Genomic DNA, 20,106 nt, shown 5'->3' on the forward strand with positions numbered 1-20,106 from the left:
GAGGGGGCGGTTCTACCTGCTGCCGAGCCCAAGCCTCTGAATAGAGGGAGGGGTGACTGGTCCAACCGGTAGTACACCTTTGCTTAGTATGATGTGCAACTTTGTTACTGTTTGCAGCTGAGAGTGTGGGGAGGCGGTGTGTAATAGAACTGACGACTGATGAAATGAAGCAGCGGTGGCACCACGTTAGCCTGGAATAGCGACTTTAACATTTCCACTTGTTCTACATGTGAGTATCCTGAGCGATCGCTGTGTATAGCTGCCCATCTGTTGGCATGCGTGTCCTGTAGCAGCAGGCAGCTGCAATCGTTTGCAGACGACTAGATGAGTGCACAAAGTCAAGCGACAACTCTCAGCAGCAGGGGGAGACGATATCATATCATTCATTCAACAACAGCTGGAAGGCGCGCACTTCTCCTACATATGCCCCAATGTTATTAGTAGTAATTATAATGTTTACTCCATATTTAATTGTTCAACTCTAATATGGGAAGCTGTTGTAGTGAAGCGGCAGAAGTAATGGATGCTGTTAATAGTGCAGGACTACCTGTTGATGCATCACCACTGCTGACACTTCCGCAAACGTAAATTGGCCTGATTCAGCCAATAAGCGCAGCTGGTCACTCAGACCCGATTCATGCCTGCTGCTGCTGCCATTTATACAAAGCTGCTGCCAACAACAAGGTACAGTATAACCGGAGAATAGGGGCAGCCAGTTCTGAGGGGAAGAGTAGCGCAGTGTGACAGGACTGTACTGTATTTTGTGTGAATAATGTGTTGCTACTGAGGGAAAGTAGTGCTGACATGGCTACACTGTAAGTGTCACAGGCTACTGAAAATTCTCCCTCAATGTATTGTAGTAAGGTGTCAAAAGGCAGTTGGGAATGATATGCTGGAAATGTTACTGAAAGAGGACAGGAGTGGTTCCCCTTTAGTTTGCTTTTTCGTATGTTATAGAATGGACAATTCTTAGCAGCTATTCAATTGGTCTTCATTTTTTTCAATATAGTTTTTGACGTATGTGCCTTCTCCTTCCTGTTCTCTCTCCAGCTTTCAAATGGGAGTCACTGGGGCTCATTTATCAACACTGGGCAAATTTGCCCCATGAGCAGTTACCTATAGCAACCAATCAGCTTTATAAATCCAGCTGCAAGTAGAACAATGAATGCAGCAATCTGACTGCAAATTTGCCCAGTGTTGATAAATTATCCCCCACTGACTCCAACAGCCAAAAAAAAAAAAACTGTTGCTCTGTGAGGCTAGAATTTTATGGTTTTCCATTCAAGCCCTCTCCTAGTAATACACCAGCCTCGGTTTCAAACCACTCCCTGGTTGCTAAGGTAATTTGAACCCTAGCAACCAGATAACTACTGAAATGCCAAACTGGAGAGTTGCTGGACAAAAAAAAAGTAAAATAATTAAGAAAACACAAATAATACAAAATTAAGACCAATTGGAAATGGTCTGAAAATATTACTCAATACTAAACAAGTTCTTGGTTCCGGCACCGGTTTTCGATTCCTTATGGCTGCAGATTCAAACAACTCCAGACAGTATTTTTAAACTGCAATGTGTTTTTATTAGCAGTGCAGGCACACTACATGTTTTGGGCAGGGCCCTTTATCAAGTGTGTCAGTCCGATTCAGGGAGATTAGTTACCAGGCGACAAATCTCCTCTTCTTCTGGACGACCAAGCCCTCTGAGTGCCATCCCACCGGAGATTTCCATTCTAGCCGGCAGGAAGGCAGTTCTGGGAGATTAGTCGCCCAGAAGAAGAGGATACTTGTCAACGGGGAACTAATCTTGCCAAATCTGACCATGTGTCTTTGCCATTTAAAGGGGTTGTTTACCTTTAACTTAACTTTTAGTATGATGTAGAGAGTGATATTCTGAGACAATTTGCAATTGGTTTTCATTTCCTTTATTAATTAGGGGTTTTGTGATTAAGCTTTTTATTCAGCAGCTTTCCAGTTTTCAATATTAGCAATCTGGTTGTTAGGGTCCAAATTACCATAGGAACTGAGCAGTTGTTTTTAGATGGGGTCAGTGACCCATATTTCAAAGCTGGAAAGAGTCAAAAGAAGAAGGCAATTATTTAAAAACTATAAAATAAGAAAAACTGAAGAGTTGCTTAGAATTAATCATTCTATAGCATTTTAGTTTTTGAGTTATTAAGCTTTTTATTCAGCAGCTTCCAGTTTTCAATATTAGCAATCTGGTTGCTAGGGTCCAAATTACCTTAGCAACCATGCACTGATTTGAATGAGAGACTAGAATATGAATAGGAGATGGCCTGAATAAAAAGATGAATAATAAAAAGTAGCAATAACAATACATTTGTAGACTTACAGAGCAGTTGTTTTTAGATGGGGTCAGTGACCCCTATTTCAAAGCTGGAAAGAAGAATTCAATTATTTAAAAACTATAAAATAAGAAAAAAGACCATTCTATAAGATACTAAAAGTTAATGTAAAGGTGAACCTTTGATGCAGGGGTGTCCAAACTTTTTTCAACGAGGGCCAGATTTGGTGAAATGAAAATGTGTGGGGGCCGACCATTCAGCCTGACATTCTTTGAACCATTAACATCATTTTACTCATTTAAACAAGGAATCACGTAGGTGATTTTGAACATGCCTGCTTTAATGATCCTGAAGTCGCTGTACTAATAAAGTCAATTCACGTTACCAGCACATACACTGTATATAAAATATATCCGCTAACCACCTGCATATTTTTTATATCAGTAAAGCAGCAACTGAACATACAGAGACACATTGATAACATTCTGAAAATAACATTCTCCATATCATTCTTAAACATGTTCCCCACAAAGCTAAATAAGGTAATCGGTCTTGGGAATATTTGTCACAGAATTGTGTAGAGAATTCTCACCCAAATTGCCCTTCTGTGTCTAACCTCATTATACAGGATTAAATGCACCGCTTTAGATATGTTTAAAAGAGAAACAGTCAAATGACCAGTATCCTTGGCAATGAAAAGCTGGTTTATGAAATGTCAGCAATTTTCACCAAGCGGTAACAATATTGTTACCTTTCCCATTGCAGTCAGAATGGAAACAGTAGGGAAATATCATCAACCTGCTAGCAAATAGTACAGCAGTTAAGGAAATATCAACAATGACATGTACGCCTTCCTATTGGACGGTGTTCCGAGCAGCAGCAAATGCTTCTGAGCAATTTGTTCGGCGGTTGTTGGAGCACACCAAGAACTGCAGCTTAGAAGAAGTGAGGGTGAACATGCTGAAAATATGCATGTTTAATTGCGCACTAAATTAGAAAAAGCATTGAGAATGTCTGCCATTCCATTCCCTTTAAAACCGCTAACAAAGTTGTGATGTTAGTTATTTTTATGACATTGTGCCTCGTCCCCAGCTATATTATTTTAGTCCTAGGCCCCTGAACAGCTTAACCCATGGTGCAGCCCTTCGCATTATTATATAATTGTACTACAGGTATGGAATCCATTATCCGGAAACCCGTTATCCTGAATGCTCTGAATTACAGTAAAGGCCGTCTCCCATAGACTCCATTTTATCCAAATAATCCATTCATTTTTCTCTGTAATAATAAAACAGTAAGAACTTGATCCAAACTAAGATATAATTAATCCTTATTGGAATTACAAGTCTCCTCCTCACCTTGTACACCCCCAGTAGTTCTTTATATAACAGTGCTTCCCAGCAGTTCTGTCTATATCACAGTGTGCTTCCCCACAGTTCTGTCCATTTCACTGGGCACTCCTCCAGCAATCCTGTCCATATCAATAAAGTTAATTTGTTCATAAATTGAATTCACTTCTTTCACCAGTGCACAATACAGATGCACTCATTACCCAGCAGCCCTCACCTCCCCCAAGCATCTTTTCCCGTATAGCTTTAATCTTCCCTATCAGCCCCTCAAACCATCCGTAACATTTTTACAACCCCATCTAAGCAAAGTTCGATTTCCAGCTCTCCATTCCGAATGGGCAACTGATGTTAGAATATTTTTTTCCACAGCCCTCCGCCAGGGGTACTATACAGAATAATGTACCCTTCATATGGTATTTACTAATGCTGAAAGTTTAAGTTGCTGATTTCAGAAAAATCAGTGGGTTCCCTTTAAGCATCATTTAACTTTTTGGCCAGACCTCTGCAAGGAAAAGCTGTTCTCTAATTCATTTATTTGTTATCTGACAGGGCCTGGTTTTTATGCAGGCTTTTCATGAGAGCAGAGGTTAAGGACATGTGGAAATGTGTTTTATGTATCACTCAGAACACATTGAGGCAACTCCTGTGCCCTATTATAATAAAAATGATTCCAGTTCTAAGGCCACATGTTCATTTTCAAAGAATTCTTGAGTTTCATTTAATACATCCATACCAAAATAATCTACTCTTGTTATAGTTTTTATGTGCTCTCAAAGAAGTTTCTGACCCTCTAACTTGTAGTTTCTTCCTATTGACTTCTTTACATCTAAATCAAGTTATATAGTGGTCCTTAAAAAGACAGTATACCCCTTTTTCTACATGAGCTCAATGAATAGGGTTTGTTCTGAACATACCTTTTGCTTAGTAAGAAATATGTAGGGGTTCTGTTATTTTGTGCACTAAACAAGAAAATGATATGAGTGTTATTTTAGAACTTTCCCTTCCTGGTTATACAGAGTACAATTTACCAGTCCACTTACCGGTAGAAGTCCTCTAATAATTTAGGTGATCGATAGCTGCTGCCTCTAGTGTTGAGAGGTGATTGTTTGTACAGAGAGATAAGGAGCTCTGAACAAATTACCTTGTGAGGCAACTTTGGGCGATTTCGGAAAATGAAGCGCCGCTTGTGCTTTAGCGCAGGCAACTTTTCATTATAGCGGATGGGAAGACATGCGAAGACAGTTCAAGGACATTGTCGCCCAGAAGAAGAGGCGATTATCTCCTTATAATAAATCTTCCCGAATCTCCATGTGTGGACTAACCTTAAGGTCAATGACATAGGCACATTGTTGCCTGCGTTAAAAATTCTCTACTGTGGGCAACGATTGTCCCCGAAAATGCCTTCAATAAACTTGCAAGTAAATTACATTACACATGGCGATTTGGCTTATCGGAGGAAATTGCCTACTCTCGCAATTTCCCAAATTTCCAAGAGTAATGTCATTTACTTGCACAAATCACGTATTTAGGTTGTTCATCAGATGGGACAGTAAGGTCTTGCATGTGACCCCCTTAGTGTAACATTAATGATGCAATGATTAACCCTTGTCATAAACACAGTAAATATTATACAGTTATGAAAGCTGTTATCCAGAATGCTCAGGACCTGGGGGTTTTCTGATAAGGAATCTTTGTCTCCATAACTTAAGTCTGCTAAAAAATAATTTAAACAATACCCATTAGGATTACTTATATAGTTGGGATCAAGAACAAGGTACTTTTTACTATTACAGAGAAAAACAAATTAATTTTAAAAAAATGCATTATTTGATTTAAATGGAGTCTAGGGGAGATGTCCTTCTTGTTATTCGTAGTTTTATGGATAATGGGTTTCCAGATAACAGATCCCATCCCTGTATTTCAAAGTAAAACAGACCCCCTTTTTATCTTTTTAGTATTTGAAGAATAAATTGCTTTAACAAACTAACAGCCAGGGCCGGAACTAGGGATAGGCAGAGTAGGTATGCACTTAGGGCAGAAAACTGGGGGGGGGGCAGGCACATATCTTCTCTGTCGCTTACCCCCATTCTGGTCCTCTGTCTCACCGATTCTCTGTGCTTTCTCCGCATCTTTGAGCTTCTACGCATTCGTGTGAGCGCCAGTTTGTACATGTGTGATCAGTCAACGCCTGGCCCCACTCTGCTTACAGCCTTATCTTATATAGTTGAGCCTCTTCACATACATGAGGGGTCTGTAGCATACTCCTACAAGTAACTTAGTGCATTACAATATGTTAACATTTTCATAAACAAGGCTTAATCCATCTCATTTTATACCACAATGTCTTTCTTTAAACTGGGTTTCAAATCATATAGATATACCCCTCCACCTTTACTGTTTCTGCTGTCTCTATAAATAGTGTATATTTACAGCTCACTTCTGTGACTCATTTAGCCATGTTTCAGAAATGGCAATTACATCATATTCATCATCCAGTGCAATTAACTAACCGTCTCCCTTTCCCAGCCACACTTCCTGCATTACTATAAAGGGTTGTTCATCTTCCAAACACTTTTTTGAGTTTTGATTGTTTTCAGATTGCTTTCCGTCTTATTTTTTACCATTTTTCCAAAATCATTCAAAAGTTTCTTGTTCCTGTGTCTGGTGTTTTAGTCTGGCAGCTCAGAAATCCAGGTGCAGTATCTTTGGCATCTTAGCAATAGAAATATGAAATAGAACAGCTGCCTTAAAGGGATACTGTCATGGGAAAAAAAATTTTTTTCAAAATGAATCAGTTAATAGTGCTGCTCCAGCAGAATTCTGCACTGAAATCCATTTCTCAAAAGAGCAAACAGATTTTTTTATATTCAATTTTGAAATCTGACATGGGGCTAGACATTTTGTCAATTTCCCAGCTGCCCCATGTCATGTGACTTGTGCCTGCACTTCAGGAGAGAAATGCTTTCTGGCAGGCTGCTGTTTTTCCTTCTCAATGTAACTGAATGTGTCCCAGTGGGACATGGGTTTTTACTATTGAGTGTTGTTCTTAGATCTACCAGGCAGCTGTTATCTTGTGTTAGGGAGCTGTTATCTGGTTACCTTCCCATTGTGCTTTTGTTTGGCTGCTGGGGGGGAAAAGGGAGGGGGTGATATCACTCCAACTTGCAGTACAGCAGTAAAGAGTGATTGAAGTTTATCAGAGCACAAGTCACATGACCAGGGGCTGCTGGGAAATTGACAAAATGTCTAGCCCCATGTCAGATTTCAAAATTGAATATAAAAAAATCTGTTTGCTCTTTTGAGAAATGGATTTCAGTGCAGAATTCTGCTGGAGCAGCACTATTAACTGATTCATTTTGAAAAAAAATTTTTTTCCCATGACAGTATCCCTTTAAGGAAATTCAGGGATTCTGCTCAGCAGGGCCCAAGATAAGAAATGTATCAACTAAATGTATCAGTTTAGAACCGTTTACAGAGTCTGCGACCCCCCTCCCAGAGCTGCGTTAGAAAGACATAGAAAGATGAAAAACTAAACTTTACATTTCGATATCAGAACAACGGTCAGAAATACAAAATTGAAAGTAATTGAAAAAAGTATTTCCAGTGAACTATCTGAAACCAAATGACCTGAAAAAAATGTTGGAAGGTGAACCCCCCCTTTAATAGTGGCCCAGCATTTATGTTATATAAATATGACTTTTAGTCCACTTACTTATGATATTTCTATCCACATATCCACCCCGGCTTTCACCTACAGTGTCTCCTGCTATGCCTAGATCCTCATTCAACCTGTATTTCATTGAATTTCTTACTGCTTCTTACCAATGTCTAGTTTAAAATCTCCTCCAACCTTCTAGCCATCCTTTCCCCAAAACAGCTGCACCATCATTATAGAGGTGTAACACATCCCTGCCAAGGGCCTGAAGCTGATGGAGAAATCACCCAAAGCCTTCCAACTCCCATCTCTTAGCTACTTATTAATAATGGGTAATATCTCTGACAATAGTAGTACTGGAGAAGTCCTCCGTATTTGACCAAATATTTCGTTAACGGATTTAGTATTTTTAGCATTCCTAATAAAAAAATTAAAAAAAAACAATATAGTAGTTGCCCTCATTTTTGATACACTGATACAATTCCTGTCAGTATCAATTTAAAGGGATGAGCTTGCCCTCTAATTTGTACTGCCTGATTTTTTTCACTGCTAAATGGAAAAAGCAGCAGTGCATGGGGTGCCTAAATCTATTGATAGGGTAATGCAATAGAATAATGTAATGAAATCCGCAAAAGTTTGCAAAAGATCAGTTGCCAGTGCATTCAACTCTTTTTGATATAGAAGAAATGTGCTTTAAAATGTTTTGTTTATGATTAAAGGTTTCTGCAAAAACCCTACTAGTCATCTGTTCCACTTCCTGCTGCCTCCTTTCCCAGGCTGTGCAGGGGAGCCAGTGGCACTCAGAACACTGCACTGTAGGATAGGAACCAATCAGCAGCTAGGCTGACCTGATAGGGAACTTAAGCCTATCTTTGCTTGTTTGACTGCAGGACTGTGATTGGTTGTCCTACTGTGCTTCTGGCAGGGACCATTAGGACGCACCCACCCTTCATTTGAAACACAGACAGGGCCCAGTGAACATCTATAGTATGTCTCCTTTAACATAGTATGTCTCCTTTAACTAGTAACTTACTGAAGTTGAAAACAGTTGATTTCCATTAAGTTAACCTTTTATGTCTGTATAAAACCTGCCTAACTGCTTATTCATACAAAAGAAGGCAGTAAACCCCCAACTAAAACCTCTGGCAATTTGCCTCAAAGGGTGAAAGAATGCCTTCCTTCTTGGCAATATGATCAGTGAACTTTTAAAGGCAAACATCTCATTGTTTGTTTTGTGTTACAAACCCAGGTGTTTGCATTTTCATGATTTTTAAAACTGTTCATGGCTGCATAGTTTGCTTCCACAAAGCATAGGAGAAAAATTAATTGTCTGGCTTTTTCTTTTACAATCCCTTTTTTAAAGAGGGCACTTACCATTTAAGATGGGGAAAAAGATGTTTAAAATTGTGATTTGGTTTTCTTGTTATGAACTGGTGGTTTGCTAATTAGTGATCGGCTTAGAAGTATGCTGAAGACAGGTCTCCGCAGAATAATGAATAATGGGTCATGCTTTATAGTTAATTTGGTAGGTCTTTTGATCTCTGCTTTAGTGAGCTAACTGACAGCAGCCAGGACAGAAAAGACGTGTTTTGCATCAGTGTAAAGCTGACAATAGATGTGCAGATTATTAGGCTATATTGGATGAACAAACGACCGTTACAGTTTTGCCAACCTGCAACTTACCCATTCAGATGAATATAAAGTGGTAAAGAGAACAAACCACACGATGCTCAGGCCATTAATTGACAGGCAGCAAAAATTAAAGTTATGTCCGACAAATAGTAGTAACAAACTCCCATTGATCTCATCAGATAGGCATTACATGCAAAGATCTTATTGGTAGCTGATATAAATCTTTTAACCTGTCCAAATGACTGAATGACTGATCGCCATGGTATGAAAAATGTCTGGACACTCCACACATGGTCCGAAAATCGTACAAACCTTTGTTTCGTACGATAGTATCTTTGCGTCTATGACCAGCTTTGGAGAAAGATAGGGAACTATTAGAATCATGCATGTTCATCTGGGCTGATACAGTAATTTGAAATATAAGGTAAAGTATTTATATTACAGTTTTTGTCTGGGCTTAAGTTCCCTTTTTATGCCAATGGCACACAGCATTTTGAGCTTTTTTGAGCCACTGTATAGTCGCCATCAGCAATAAACTATTTTTTCTGCTCCAAAATTACTAAGTAACTGCTTAGAGCATAAAAAGGACATCAGTTACCCTATATGCCTTATTGATATGTTTGTAATGCTTTGACTGTAGCAAAATTATGAAGGACTACATCAATTTTGAGTACCCGTTTATTAATATTTATTATATTAATATTTTGTTTGGATGTTTTATGTTGCATGTATATGGGTGTAGGTTTGTATACCAGAAAATAATTGACACACATGAGACTGTATTATGGGGCTACTATTACAGGCAACAACAAAAAATAAGCACTCCATTAACCCCAGACACGCCAGGAAGATTCCGGCAGAAATTGATAGCTAAACAGCATCTCCTTACCCAAGCAGAATACAGCAAAGTTTTCTTCTGTTCCCAATGCTGCTTGTCTCTCTCTGCCTAGCTGAAATTCCTCTTAAAAGGATGGCTAGGCATTCCACAGTGCAACAAAAAACACCCCCCCTCTTTTTTTCAAGAGGAGATTGTGGAGTGGGATTACAGGTGGGCCAGTCTGCCCCTGGTTTAGCTGCATAGTTTCCCTTTAACTTTCTATTAGGTGTAAGGAACGTTTATAAATCCTAAAACACATGATGTTTGTAGGGGGCTTAAGTGAGAGCAGTATCAAGAAGACAGGTTCCTAATAAGGGGTACACTCAGGGGTGATTGCACTCTCTGCAGTAGGAGAGACGAATTTTAATTTTAAAAAACAGAAATTTGGCTCTTAAAATTACCAGAGGCAACTTTTTGTCACCCTGGGTTACTGGCTACTCACTGCCACCTGAAGCAAGGTGCCGCCCTGGCTCCACCTCCTGACACTCCCTAATTTGCTAGTCTGAATGTTGCTAAAGTTAGGGGGCAGAGATTGTTCCAGTGCATCAAAACATTACTTACTGCAGGAAGGGTCTATTGTTGCTTAGCAACGTAATTTCATGTTTGACCTGTAACCCTGTGTGGTTTTTCATCTTCCCGTGTGTTCTCTTAATATAAAAGTTGTAGACATGTTATGCTTAAAGGAGAAGGAAAGCTACAGAGGCATTTTATTGCCATTTATTAGCTGCAATAGTGCAAGCTGGAATGCTATATTTATTCTGTAGAATGTTTTACCATATCTGAGTAAAAAGCTCTAGAAACTTACTGTTTGTTTAGGATAGGAGCTGCAGTATTAACATGGTGTGACATCACTTCCTGCCTGAGTCTCTCCCTGCTCTGGGCTCAGATTACAGTAGAGAAGGGAGGGGGGGGAGGAAGAGGAGCAAACTGAGCATGCTCTTGCCCAGGGCAATGAGGTTTAAGCTGAAGGCAGGAAGTCTGATACAGAAGCCCATGAGTACACAATAGAAGTAAAGAAATGCAGTGTTTCTTTTGACAGGGGACTCAAAACAGCACTACTTTGGGGGTTTACTGGTATATTTAGATGGACCTTTCTGATAAGGCTTACTTAGTTTTAACCTTTCCTTCTCCTTTAAGTGTTTATTCTGAGTTCTTTAAAGCAACCAAGTTACTGCTCACACAGAAGCTTGTGTATCTGCCCTTTTACAGAGAAGTTGCATATGCAGTTCTGATCAGCACTGCCAACACGGCTGGGGGCCCACCTACGCGTCTACACCCTCCTGCCCCTCTTGGCAGTCAGCAATTGATCCAAGGGGCCTTCAGCAAGTTGTACAAAGCAGGACACAGATTGGAAAGTGCAAAGAATTTCCGTTTGCCATCTTTTTCTTCAATTTGCACAAAACATCCTGCATTGTAAATTACCAGTTCCCCATACGGTGGGTTGTCCCGATGGACTAACCAAAATCTTATGGAGTTTAAGGAGGATAAAACATTTTGCAACTATATGGTGTTTGATATGTATATTGTAGCAATTTCAGGTAGCGGTGGATTGGGTAGATTGTGACACTCACAGGCACCCAAAATAGAGACATAGTTCTGCAAATATATCAACTCACTGCATTTTGCAGGCATCAGGTCTTGCCAGGTCATACGCAGTTACAGGTCAATCACACACGTCAGTATTTTTTAACCAAATCCTTACTTACCCACTCCATTGAGATGCATACAAAATCCTCCAAATTATCCAAGAAGGGAACCCAGTGTCGGACTTACATGTCTGGGCCCACCGGGGCTGCCACCACAAAACTCGGAGGCCCCCACACCAGTGCAAATCCATCCAAGGTACCTCCAAGTAGAGCCCAGTACTTCCTCTTACATGTGGAGGCCTCAATTGAATCTCGCTACAGGGCAAGCAGCAGGTCTGGAGTGGCTGGGCCCACAAGGGCCAGAGCCCCGGTGGCCCAGTCCGACACGAAAGGCACCAACATTCCCTCTAATTCCTTCTCAGCTGAGCCAAGATGCATCGGTTACTTTTCTGCCTTTGGCACAGCTGTAGTCTCATTTCCAGGCAGCTACTTCACTGGGAAACCAGTCTGCCTGGAGTGGCTGACTGGAATGGATCTTTCCCTGTCATTAACTCTGGACTCTGGTGTGTTTTCAGCACCCATATTTTATTAATCATAAATAGAAATGTAATTGAAAAAACAGTTGCAGTCTGACAAAATATGAATACCTATATCATACTAACATATTAATGCAGTCCTCACTGATGGGTTTCTTTGGCCCATAGTAAGGGTGGCCAGATGGACAAAGATGCACAAGTGTATGGGCAAGTTTAGAGTTTATTCTAAGATACAATCCTTGTTTGATGGCGTTTGCTAAGTTAAGTCAGTGCATGATTTTTGCAAACTACTATTTTTGAACATTTGCTTTTTTAATTTTCAGGTTTGTTTCACATTCCAATTTCGGATCCTGTTGCTATTAGCGGTCCTGTAGAACAATGGCGACAGGAGATAAAGTTGCAATATTATCTGAAGATGAGGAGGACCAAAAAAGGAAGTATGTACTTGCTGATCCTTTTAACGGCATCTCAAATGACCATGACCATAACCATGCTGGATCCACTGAACCCCCGCAAGCTGCTGAGACAATGTCTACTGCTGAACAGGACATGGACTGGCTAGAAAGACACTGTATCAAAATTAACAATGATCTTCTTATTTCTAAAGTCTTCTACTTCTTTTTTTACGCTGCATATGGATCCCTCTATCCGCTGTTACCTGTTTACTACAAACAACTGGGTATGAATCCTACTCAGAGTGGGCTACTTGTAGGAATTCGGTATTTTATTGAGTTCTGCAGTGCCCCTTTCTGGGGAGTAATTGCAGATCGCTTTAAGAAAGGCAAGATGGTCCTCCTGTTTTCAGTTCTTTGTTGGGTTTTATTTAATTTGGGAATTGGATTTGTGAAACCAGCAGCACTGACTTGTGTGAGCAGTAATCTCGAGCCTGTAAATCCTACCAACTCCAGCTCACTGCCCATTTCTGCAATCACTGGAATTATTTCAAACTCCACACAAAACAAGAGGAAAAGGGAAATATTGGAATACTCTGGTTTTGATGGAAATTACCTTCTTCTATACCGTAGCGCTCGAGATATCAATAATGACAGTGCTATTAATTTTACAACACAGAGTACAACCTCTACCATTTTAATTACCACAACTACTTCAGTTGCATTGCCTGAAACTAAGTCTCCCACTGCTGATCAGTTTTCTTTAGAGTATAACAAAGAAGATGTAGAAACCATTTTCCTGTTACTCTTGCTAGTGGTTATTATAGGAGAGTTTTTCAGTGCCCCGGCTGTCACTATAGTGGATACAGTGACACTACAATATTTGGGCAAACATAGAGATCGGTATGGACTGCAGAGAATGTGGGGGTCCCTTGGATGGGGCTTGGCTATGTTGTCTGTTGGTATAGGCATTGATAACACCCATATTGATGTGATCATCGATGGCATTGGTTGTTTGGATCCAGATTATAAAAATTACCGCATTGCATTTATTGTATTTGGTGTCCTGATGACAGTGGCTCTAATTGTTTCTACACAATTCCACTTTTACTACCATCACTTAAAACAAGAAGACGACAGAAGAGAAGACTTGGAGAGCTCAACAATAGAACCATGTTCTCTGACTGAATCTTCAGTAAATCAGAATGAAAGTCAGCAGAGGGAAACAAATCAAAGATTCAGATTTCGGGACTTGATCAAAATTTTTTGCACAGTGCAGTATGGCTCCGTTCTTTTTGTGGCTTGGTTTATGGGTTTTGGTTATGGATATGTTTTCACATTTCTTTTTTGGCACCTACAAGACCTTAATGGGACCACAACATTGTTTGGAATCTGCTCCGTCTTGAGTCACGTATCTGAACTTACTGCTTATTTCTTCAGCCACAAGTTGATTGAAATAGTTGGTCATATAAGGTAAGAAACCACTGTATGTATATAAATATAAATAAACATCTGTCTCTCTTTATTATTTCTTCATGCAGGAGTTGAACTTAAGGGTATTACAAATTAATCGGCAACTACATTGCTGGTACATTTTTAATACCAGCCCAAGCTTTGGCAGATAATTGGCAATCCTACTTGCATGTAGAGAAACAGGCGATCTGGTAATTTTGAAAGAGCGAGCTCTAATACATCATCTAGACAAAAGGAGCACCCACAAAAGGCTAAATTGGACCCAGCTGTCAAAATCTGACTCATGACTCCTTCCTAAAGACAGATTGTTGAGAGGGAGATAGTAAAGAGTAACTTGATTATTTCAGAAATATTATAGATTTTTTATTGATTATCTTTAGAAAATGTCTTACTTCAGTATGGTGATGCTTATATTAAATTGTTATTTTTGCAATAGTTCCCTTTTAAATTCTGTTCTGCTTTGGACTTTTTTCTGTTTGCTAGGGTCCTTTTTATCATGGCAACCAGTCCGACAGGAAGATGAATTGAAGAGGGTCAATTATCTTAGAATGACAATGTATATATCATGCTAAAAGCAGACATATCAACATTTGGATCTCAGGAGGAGGGAGAAATGTAGCACAGTTCAGATTATTTTGTATATGCCACACCAACAAAATTAATATATTTAAGAAGAAAGTCTGTTTTGAAGGTTCTTTATGTGTTTGGATTTTGTATGACCTAATGCAACATGTAAAAAAAAATGCAACATGTAAAAAAAATGCAAAAAAAAAAAATCGGGAACCATGCTGTTATCCACAAGGACATCAACAGGTACCTTGGTGTAAAAAAAACATGCATTGGCTTTGCAACTCATTTGGTTACAGAATGCAACAGAGCTGTTCAGGGACCATCCTCTCATCCAGGAGAAGGACAATGACTTAATTTTGTTTGCAAAATACACACACAGTGGTCCCCAACCAGTAGCTCGTGAGCAACATGTTGCTCTCCAACCCCTTGGATGTTGCTCCCAGTGGCCTCAAAGAAGGTGCTTATTTTTGAATTCCAGGCTTGGAGGAAACTTTTGGTTGCATAAAAACTAGGTTCACTGCCATACAGAGTCTCAATGTTGGTTGACAATCCACATAGGGGCTACTAAATGGCCACTTATTTGGCACCCCAAGAACATTTTTCATGGTAGTGTTGCTCCCCAACTCCTTTTACTTCTGAATGTTGCTCACGGGTTCAAAAGGTTGGGGATCCCTGCCTTAGGGTATGAACATCCATTTTATCTGACCAATCAGATTTCAGCATTCCTTAGGGTATGAACAAGTTTAACAAAACATCAGTTAACATGCCATGCCATTCCTTTCTATGAGAGAGCTAATCAGCAGTGCATTGTTGCTTGATCGTGGCATTCATTAACAATGGAGAAATACTCAGTATCGCAAATGTTTGGAATGCAGAGAGCTTTTTTTTTTAAATGATTGTATTACTTTAAAGATGTAGTATTACATTTTATGGACAATGTACGGTACTTCAGCTAGAACATTTCTGTTCAGGCACTCTCTCTAATTATTTACATTAAAAAGGAACCGTCTTGAGAAAGGCAGAGACCGAAACGTCGACCAGTTCCTTTTTAATGTAAATAATAAAAGATGAATTTTTAATATCATTACAAATCCCAGTGTGCACCTTTATTTTCTAATTGGTATATATATAGATATATAGCTATAGATATATAGATATATATAGATATAGATATATATATAGATGGTGCTGGTTATATACAGCATACAAAAGAAAAAATGAAACCGCACTCCTAGTGCTTTAGTGAAAAACACGTGGTAGGTTTATTTCAACGTTTCGGCTACTACATTCGAGCCGTCTTCCTGAAGACGGCTCGAGTGTAGTAGCCGAAACGTTGAAATAAACCTACCACGTGTTTTTCACTAAAGCCCTAGGAGTGCGGTTTCATTTTTTCTTTTATATATATAGATAGATAGATAGATAGATAGATACTAACTTACAGTTGAGAGATAAACATATCACAGAATAAAAGTTAGAGTATTCTTACCAGTTCTTCATTAACTTCATTAATTTCAGCCTGCTGGCAGCCCTCTGTTAAACATTTTTGAGCTCTGTTTTTAGGATACTATAACCCCTGTTTGTTCTTGATCATACCTAGTGTATTAGTAGTCCTCTACAACTAATTTTCACTTTTAAAAAGGAGATGGGGCTGTGGGGGATGAGCTAACACTATTTTAAAAGGACTGCTAACACCATAAAAAAAAATATATAAGCACTTTTTTGTGTTACTTCTCCTTTAACAAATGGATGAGGCAGTAAGAGAAAAGTCAATAATATTTCACTAACTGTATGAGTCAATGGTAGAAAAGCCAAGACTCTGTTTAAAGAAGGGTGAGGCAGTATTTGAAAAGCTGGCACTGAATGAATTGAGGTGACAATGGGAGAAATGGAGAAGACAATAAGGGCATGAAAAGCTAAACATTTGATTGAAACTGATGATTACATTTTGCAGATGTGCCTTGTTAACAGAAGCAGAGCTATAATTCTTTTACATCTAGCCCAGTTTACAAATATTAAATTGCAGAAGTAAGTTGACAGTGAGAGAACAGTAGGAGAAGGACTCGCACATTGTTTTATGGGATAGCAGCAAGAGTGTAGAGCTAATATTGTTTCATAGGGATGATGTGAGATTTTGTATATGTGAAGTGGTTGTAACACTGGAGCTGCCATTCTAACAGAGAGGAGGATTCCATGTAAGCAGTGCAGACATTGTTTCATGTGGGGCAGGTAGGAGTGGGGAGAAAAAAACAATTGTTTAATTTAGGGGAGGTGCCAGTTGGAGAAAAGCTGACACTCTTTTCACAGGAGAGTGGAGTTGACTGTAGAAGAAAAGTCGTTTTTGCAGTGGATAGGTGTAGCAGAGTGAGGTGCTACAAGGTGACCAGCAGGGTGTAAGTAACCTCAGGTGGCTAATCAGTGGTCCTTAGGCTGATCAGTCTCTCAAGGAGCTCTGATAGAGGGACACAGAAAGAGGTCTGGGATCCTGTGCACACAAAGTTACCCATGTGGAGATCTGTAATTATGCTGCCTTTAAGTTGTTGTTGAACTCCTATTGGTGCTGAAAGCCTTGTAATCAATATCGTGCCATTAATGAGTTTCTAATGTCAAATTGCTTAGATGCAATAAAGTTATTAGAGCAAAGTGCCCAAACCCTCCCTTCCTAACACCCTACCCGCTGCATTGCCGCAACACCCTGTATCATTGCTTCCGGTATCCTACTTGCGTGTGAGCAGAGTTTTCCGGAAGTGCGGAACCGTGGTGTTTCAGTAACTGTTCTGCGCATGTTTTACCAACACTTCACTGCTTGGAATTACCGGAGCTATGGAACAGATAGTCCTGTGTGGTATAGCAGAGTTGCCAACACAGCATATGGGTGTGGTCTGAAAATATTGTTGCATAGCCAGATGAATACAACCAAGAGCCAGAAAATGCAAGCAAGGACAACCCCATATGTTTATTGAAAATATTAACATACTTTTTATAAAATTAGAGGCACATAATAAATCCAAGTTTATGGACTGGACTGATGGCAAGTTGATTGTAACCTTAGTTACTGTTAGACTGTACAGAACTTTTTACCTGTCTTGTACAGTATTCTGGATTCATTGCCTTGTATTAGGCATAATTAAAAACTATAATGTTCTGAATGAAGTGACCTATTAAAGAGTATTTCAAATAGGACATATTTATACTGCCCTTTTACAGGTGTCATTTACTATACCCTGGGGGCAAGTACTAGAGTGCTTTACAGGTAAACTGGAGTCTGTCTTTAAATCTGGCACAAGGATTAGAAAGCAGCTTTAGGAGGCACCGGTAGCCCTATCCTCACTTTTGGCTCAAAAAGGAGCAAAGAGGGCTGCAGCAACACAGGTAAGGCACCTGAGTCAGTGGTAAAGGAGAACATCTGGTTATAGTTACTGACCAGAGTATTTGGATCAAATGAATCTCTAAGGGAGGAGAGACTGGATTTGAGCTCAGGACAAAGAGGTTAATAGCACATGTATTGATTAAGACATGTAGATAAGGTAGGAGAGTGTAAGATGCAATAAGATTATAGTAAGAAGGGGGAATGTTAACTTCAGAAAGAGATATTATAAAACCCTGTAGAAAAAAACCCCGTAGACCCCCCCCCCCAGGAAATGCCCCATACTCTATACTTACCCCTCGTCGCAGATTCTGGCAGCGGACTTTACGGCATCCATCTTCTGGGTCCTCTGTAAACTGACTGGGAGATATGTCGGCACATGCGCGCTTGGAGCAATTTGCGACAAAAGCGCATGCACCAAAATTGACGGCGATTGCCGATCTCCCAGTCAGCAATACAAAAGAAAGAACACCATGTTTCCTTGTCAGTCAGGAAGGTGGCAGAGGAGGCTGTTGAAGGTTGTCTGCAAATGATGGCCACAGTACGAAAAGAAAGTGGAAGATCTGAATGGCATGCACTTCAGTAGATTTTAAATGAACATAAATGTAATATACAAAATTATACACCAGAGAAATACAAAGAAACATATATCAGAGTTATCGGTGGCTAAACATTTTTATTGTAACAAACATACTATTACTTAAGTTAGGTGGACAATAATGGAACAGATCAATATACCTAGGGGTGCTAAATTAAGCCAACCGCTATTGTGTGAATAGTGAAACCGCATGGATAAAAAAAATTTGATTTTCTTTTCCCACAAGGTGCACTTTATATTTATATCTATATTTTTTGTTGTAAATATAATGTATTAATTGTAGTTTTAATGTGATACTTTATATATTGTTACATATTTACAGGTAATCAATTATAGATGCTACGATGAACTTGGATTTTTCTTAGAATATCATATATCTGGTGTGTGCAGTGGTTGTATTGGACTATTGTTGATAACATGACCAAGATGGGGTTAAATGAGTCACATTTTAGCATCACATGATATGCAGGGTGTTTAATCTAATTTGGTTCACTATGGATACTATTTGCTAGCTTTTGGATTTCCTTTTTTTTTCATGAATAGTATATTTAACTTTAGAAATTTGAGCTTTTGCAAAGAACAAAAAAGAGAATCTTGTGATGTAGGGAGTTGCAGTTCCGCAGTAGTCGGACAGTAATCCACCACCCATTAGCAAACCAGCCCGAACTGGTTTGCTAGTGGGTGGGGGATTGCTGTCCGACTACTGCGGAACTGCAACTCCCTACATCACAACATTCTCTTTTTTTGTTCTTTGCATAGTCTTTTTCAAACCTGCGGGAGTCCTCCAATTCTTTCTTAATTGAATTTGGCTCCTACCGCTTTCTATATTGAAATTTGAGTTTTTAAAAGAATTTCTCTAAAACCCTAAAAATATGAGATGTAAGTGTAAAAACCCATGAAAAACTTTAATAAAAAACTTCTCCACGTAAAAGCAAAGTCATTTAAAAGTCAATGAGAGCTGCTCTGATCCTATTGGATTTTTTTTTAGTCATTCAGACTGAGGTTTTCGGATTTTTTTCCTGCTAGTAATTATCTGAAAAATTCAAATTTTAGAGGTTTTAGAGATTTTTGTATTGTTTCTGCACTTCTCCATTTTTACTATATTCGGATCTTTTAAGAACTTTCATGGCATTTGTGACTTTAGAGAAATAGAGTTCAATCATGGATTTAAAAAGCTCTAATACCACTAAAATGAACCTCTAGGTGTGTATTGCACCTAAAGAAGGGGTTTTTCCCCAAAAGTTCGTGCCACATTTCTGCAATAAATGACTTAAAGGCATCTGCTGGTTTATGTTGCAGTTCATGTTTTCAGCAGCTCAAAAATGTCATTTACTGAATGCTAGACCTAGAAACAGATTTATAAAGCCAGGAAGCTGACCATCAATTCCATATTTAAATAATGAATTCTTAAATATAAACTTTGATCTACATGTTCATATTTTTTTTTTTTCTTTTTTAGGGTACTTTACATTGGGCTTGCTTGTAATACAGCTCGTTACCTGTATATCTCATACATTGAAAATGCCTGGACCATTTTACCTATGGAGGTGCTACAAGGTAAGAAAAATACAGATGAACAAGGAAGTTGCCAAGGATGTGACTAATTCATTTTTATTGCTGAAAACTTATTAGGGTTAGTCAGATAATGCACTTCTAAACGAAGCTGGCTGGGCACTACTCACATGTTCTAAGATCCACTCTGCGCATTTTCTATTCTTCTTCTATTTATGTGCAGAGCAGTTAAATTAAATAACTGCCTGTGTGCATTTATT

General features: G+C 39.1%; 1 protein-coding gene across 2 annotated transcripts in view; it reads left to right on the forward strand.

Moving 5' to 3' along the window:
* Window positions 1-63: 63 nt before the first annotated feature.
* Window positions 64-20,106, forward strand: part of mfsd6.L (major facilitator superfamily domain containing 6 L homeolog) — a 34,468-nt gene continuing 14,425 nt past the window's right edge. The window contains exons 1-3 of one of the 2 annotated variants that reach the window (XM_018236886.2): window positions 64-229; window positions 12,261-13,802; window positions 19,794-19,891. In XM_018236886.2, coding sequence (XP_018092375.2) covers window positions 12,316-13,802; window positions 19,794-19,891 — 1,585 coding nt within the window. In that variant the 5' untranslated portion in view covers window positions 64-229; window positions 12,261-12,315. The other variant, XM_041577185.1, reaches the window with a different exon arrangement.

Source organism: Xenopus laevis, chromosome 9_10L, assembly GCF_017654675.1.
Source record: "Xenopus laevis strain J_2021 chromosome 9_10L, Xenopus_laevis_v10.1, whole genome shotgun sequence".
NCBI classification, from domain to species: domain Eukaryota; kingdom Metazoa; phylum Chordata; class Amphibia; order Anura; family Pipidae; genus Xenopus; species Xenopus laevis.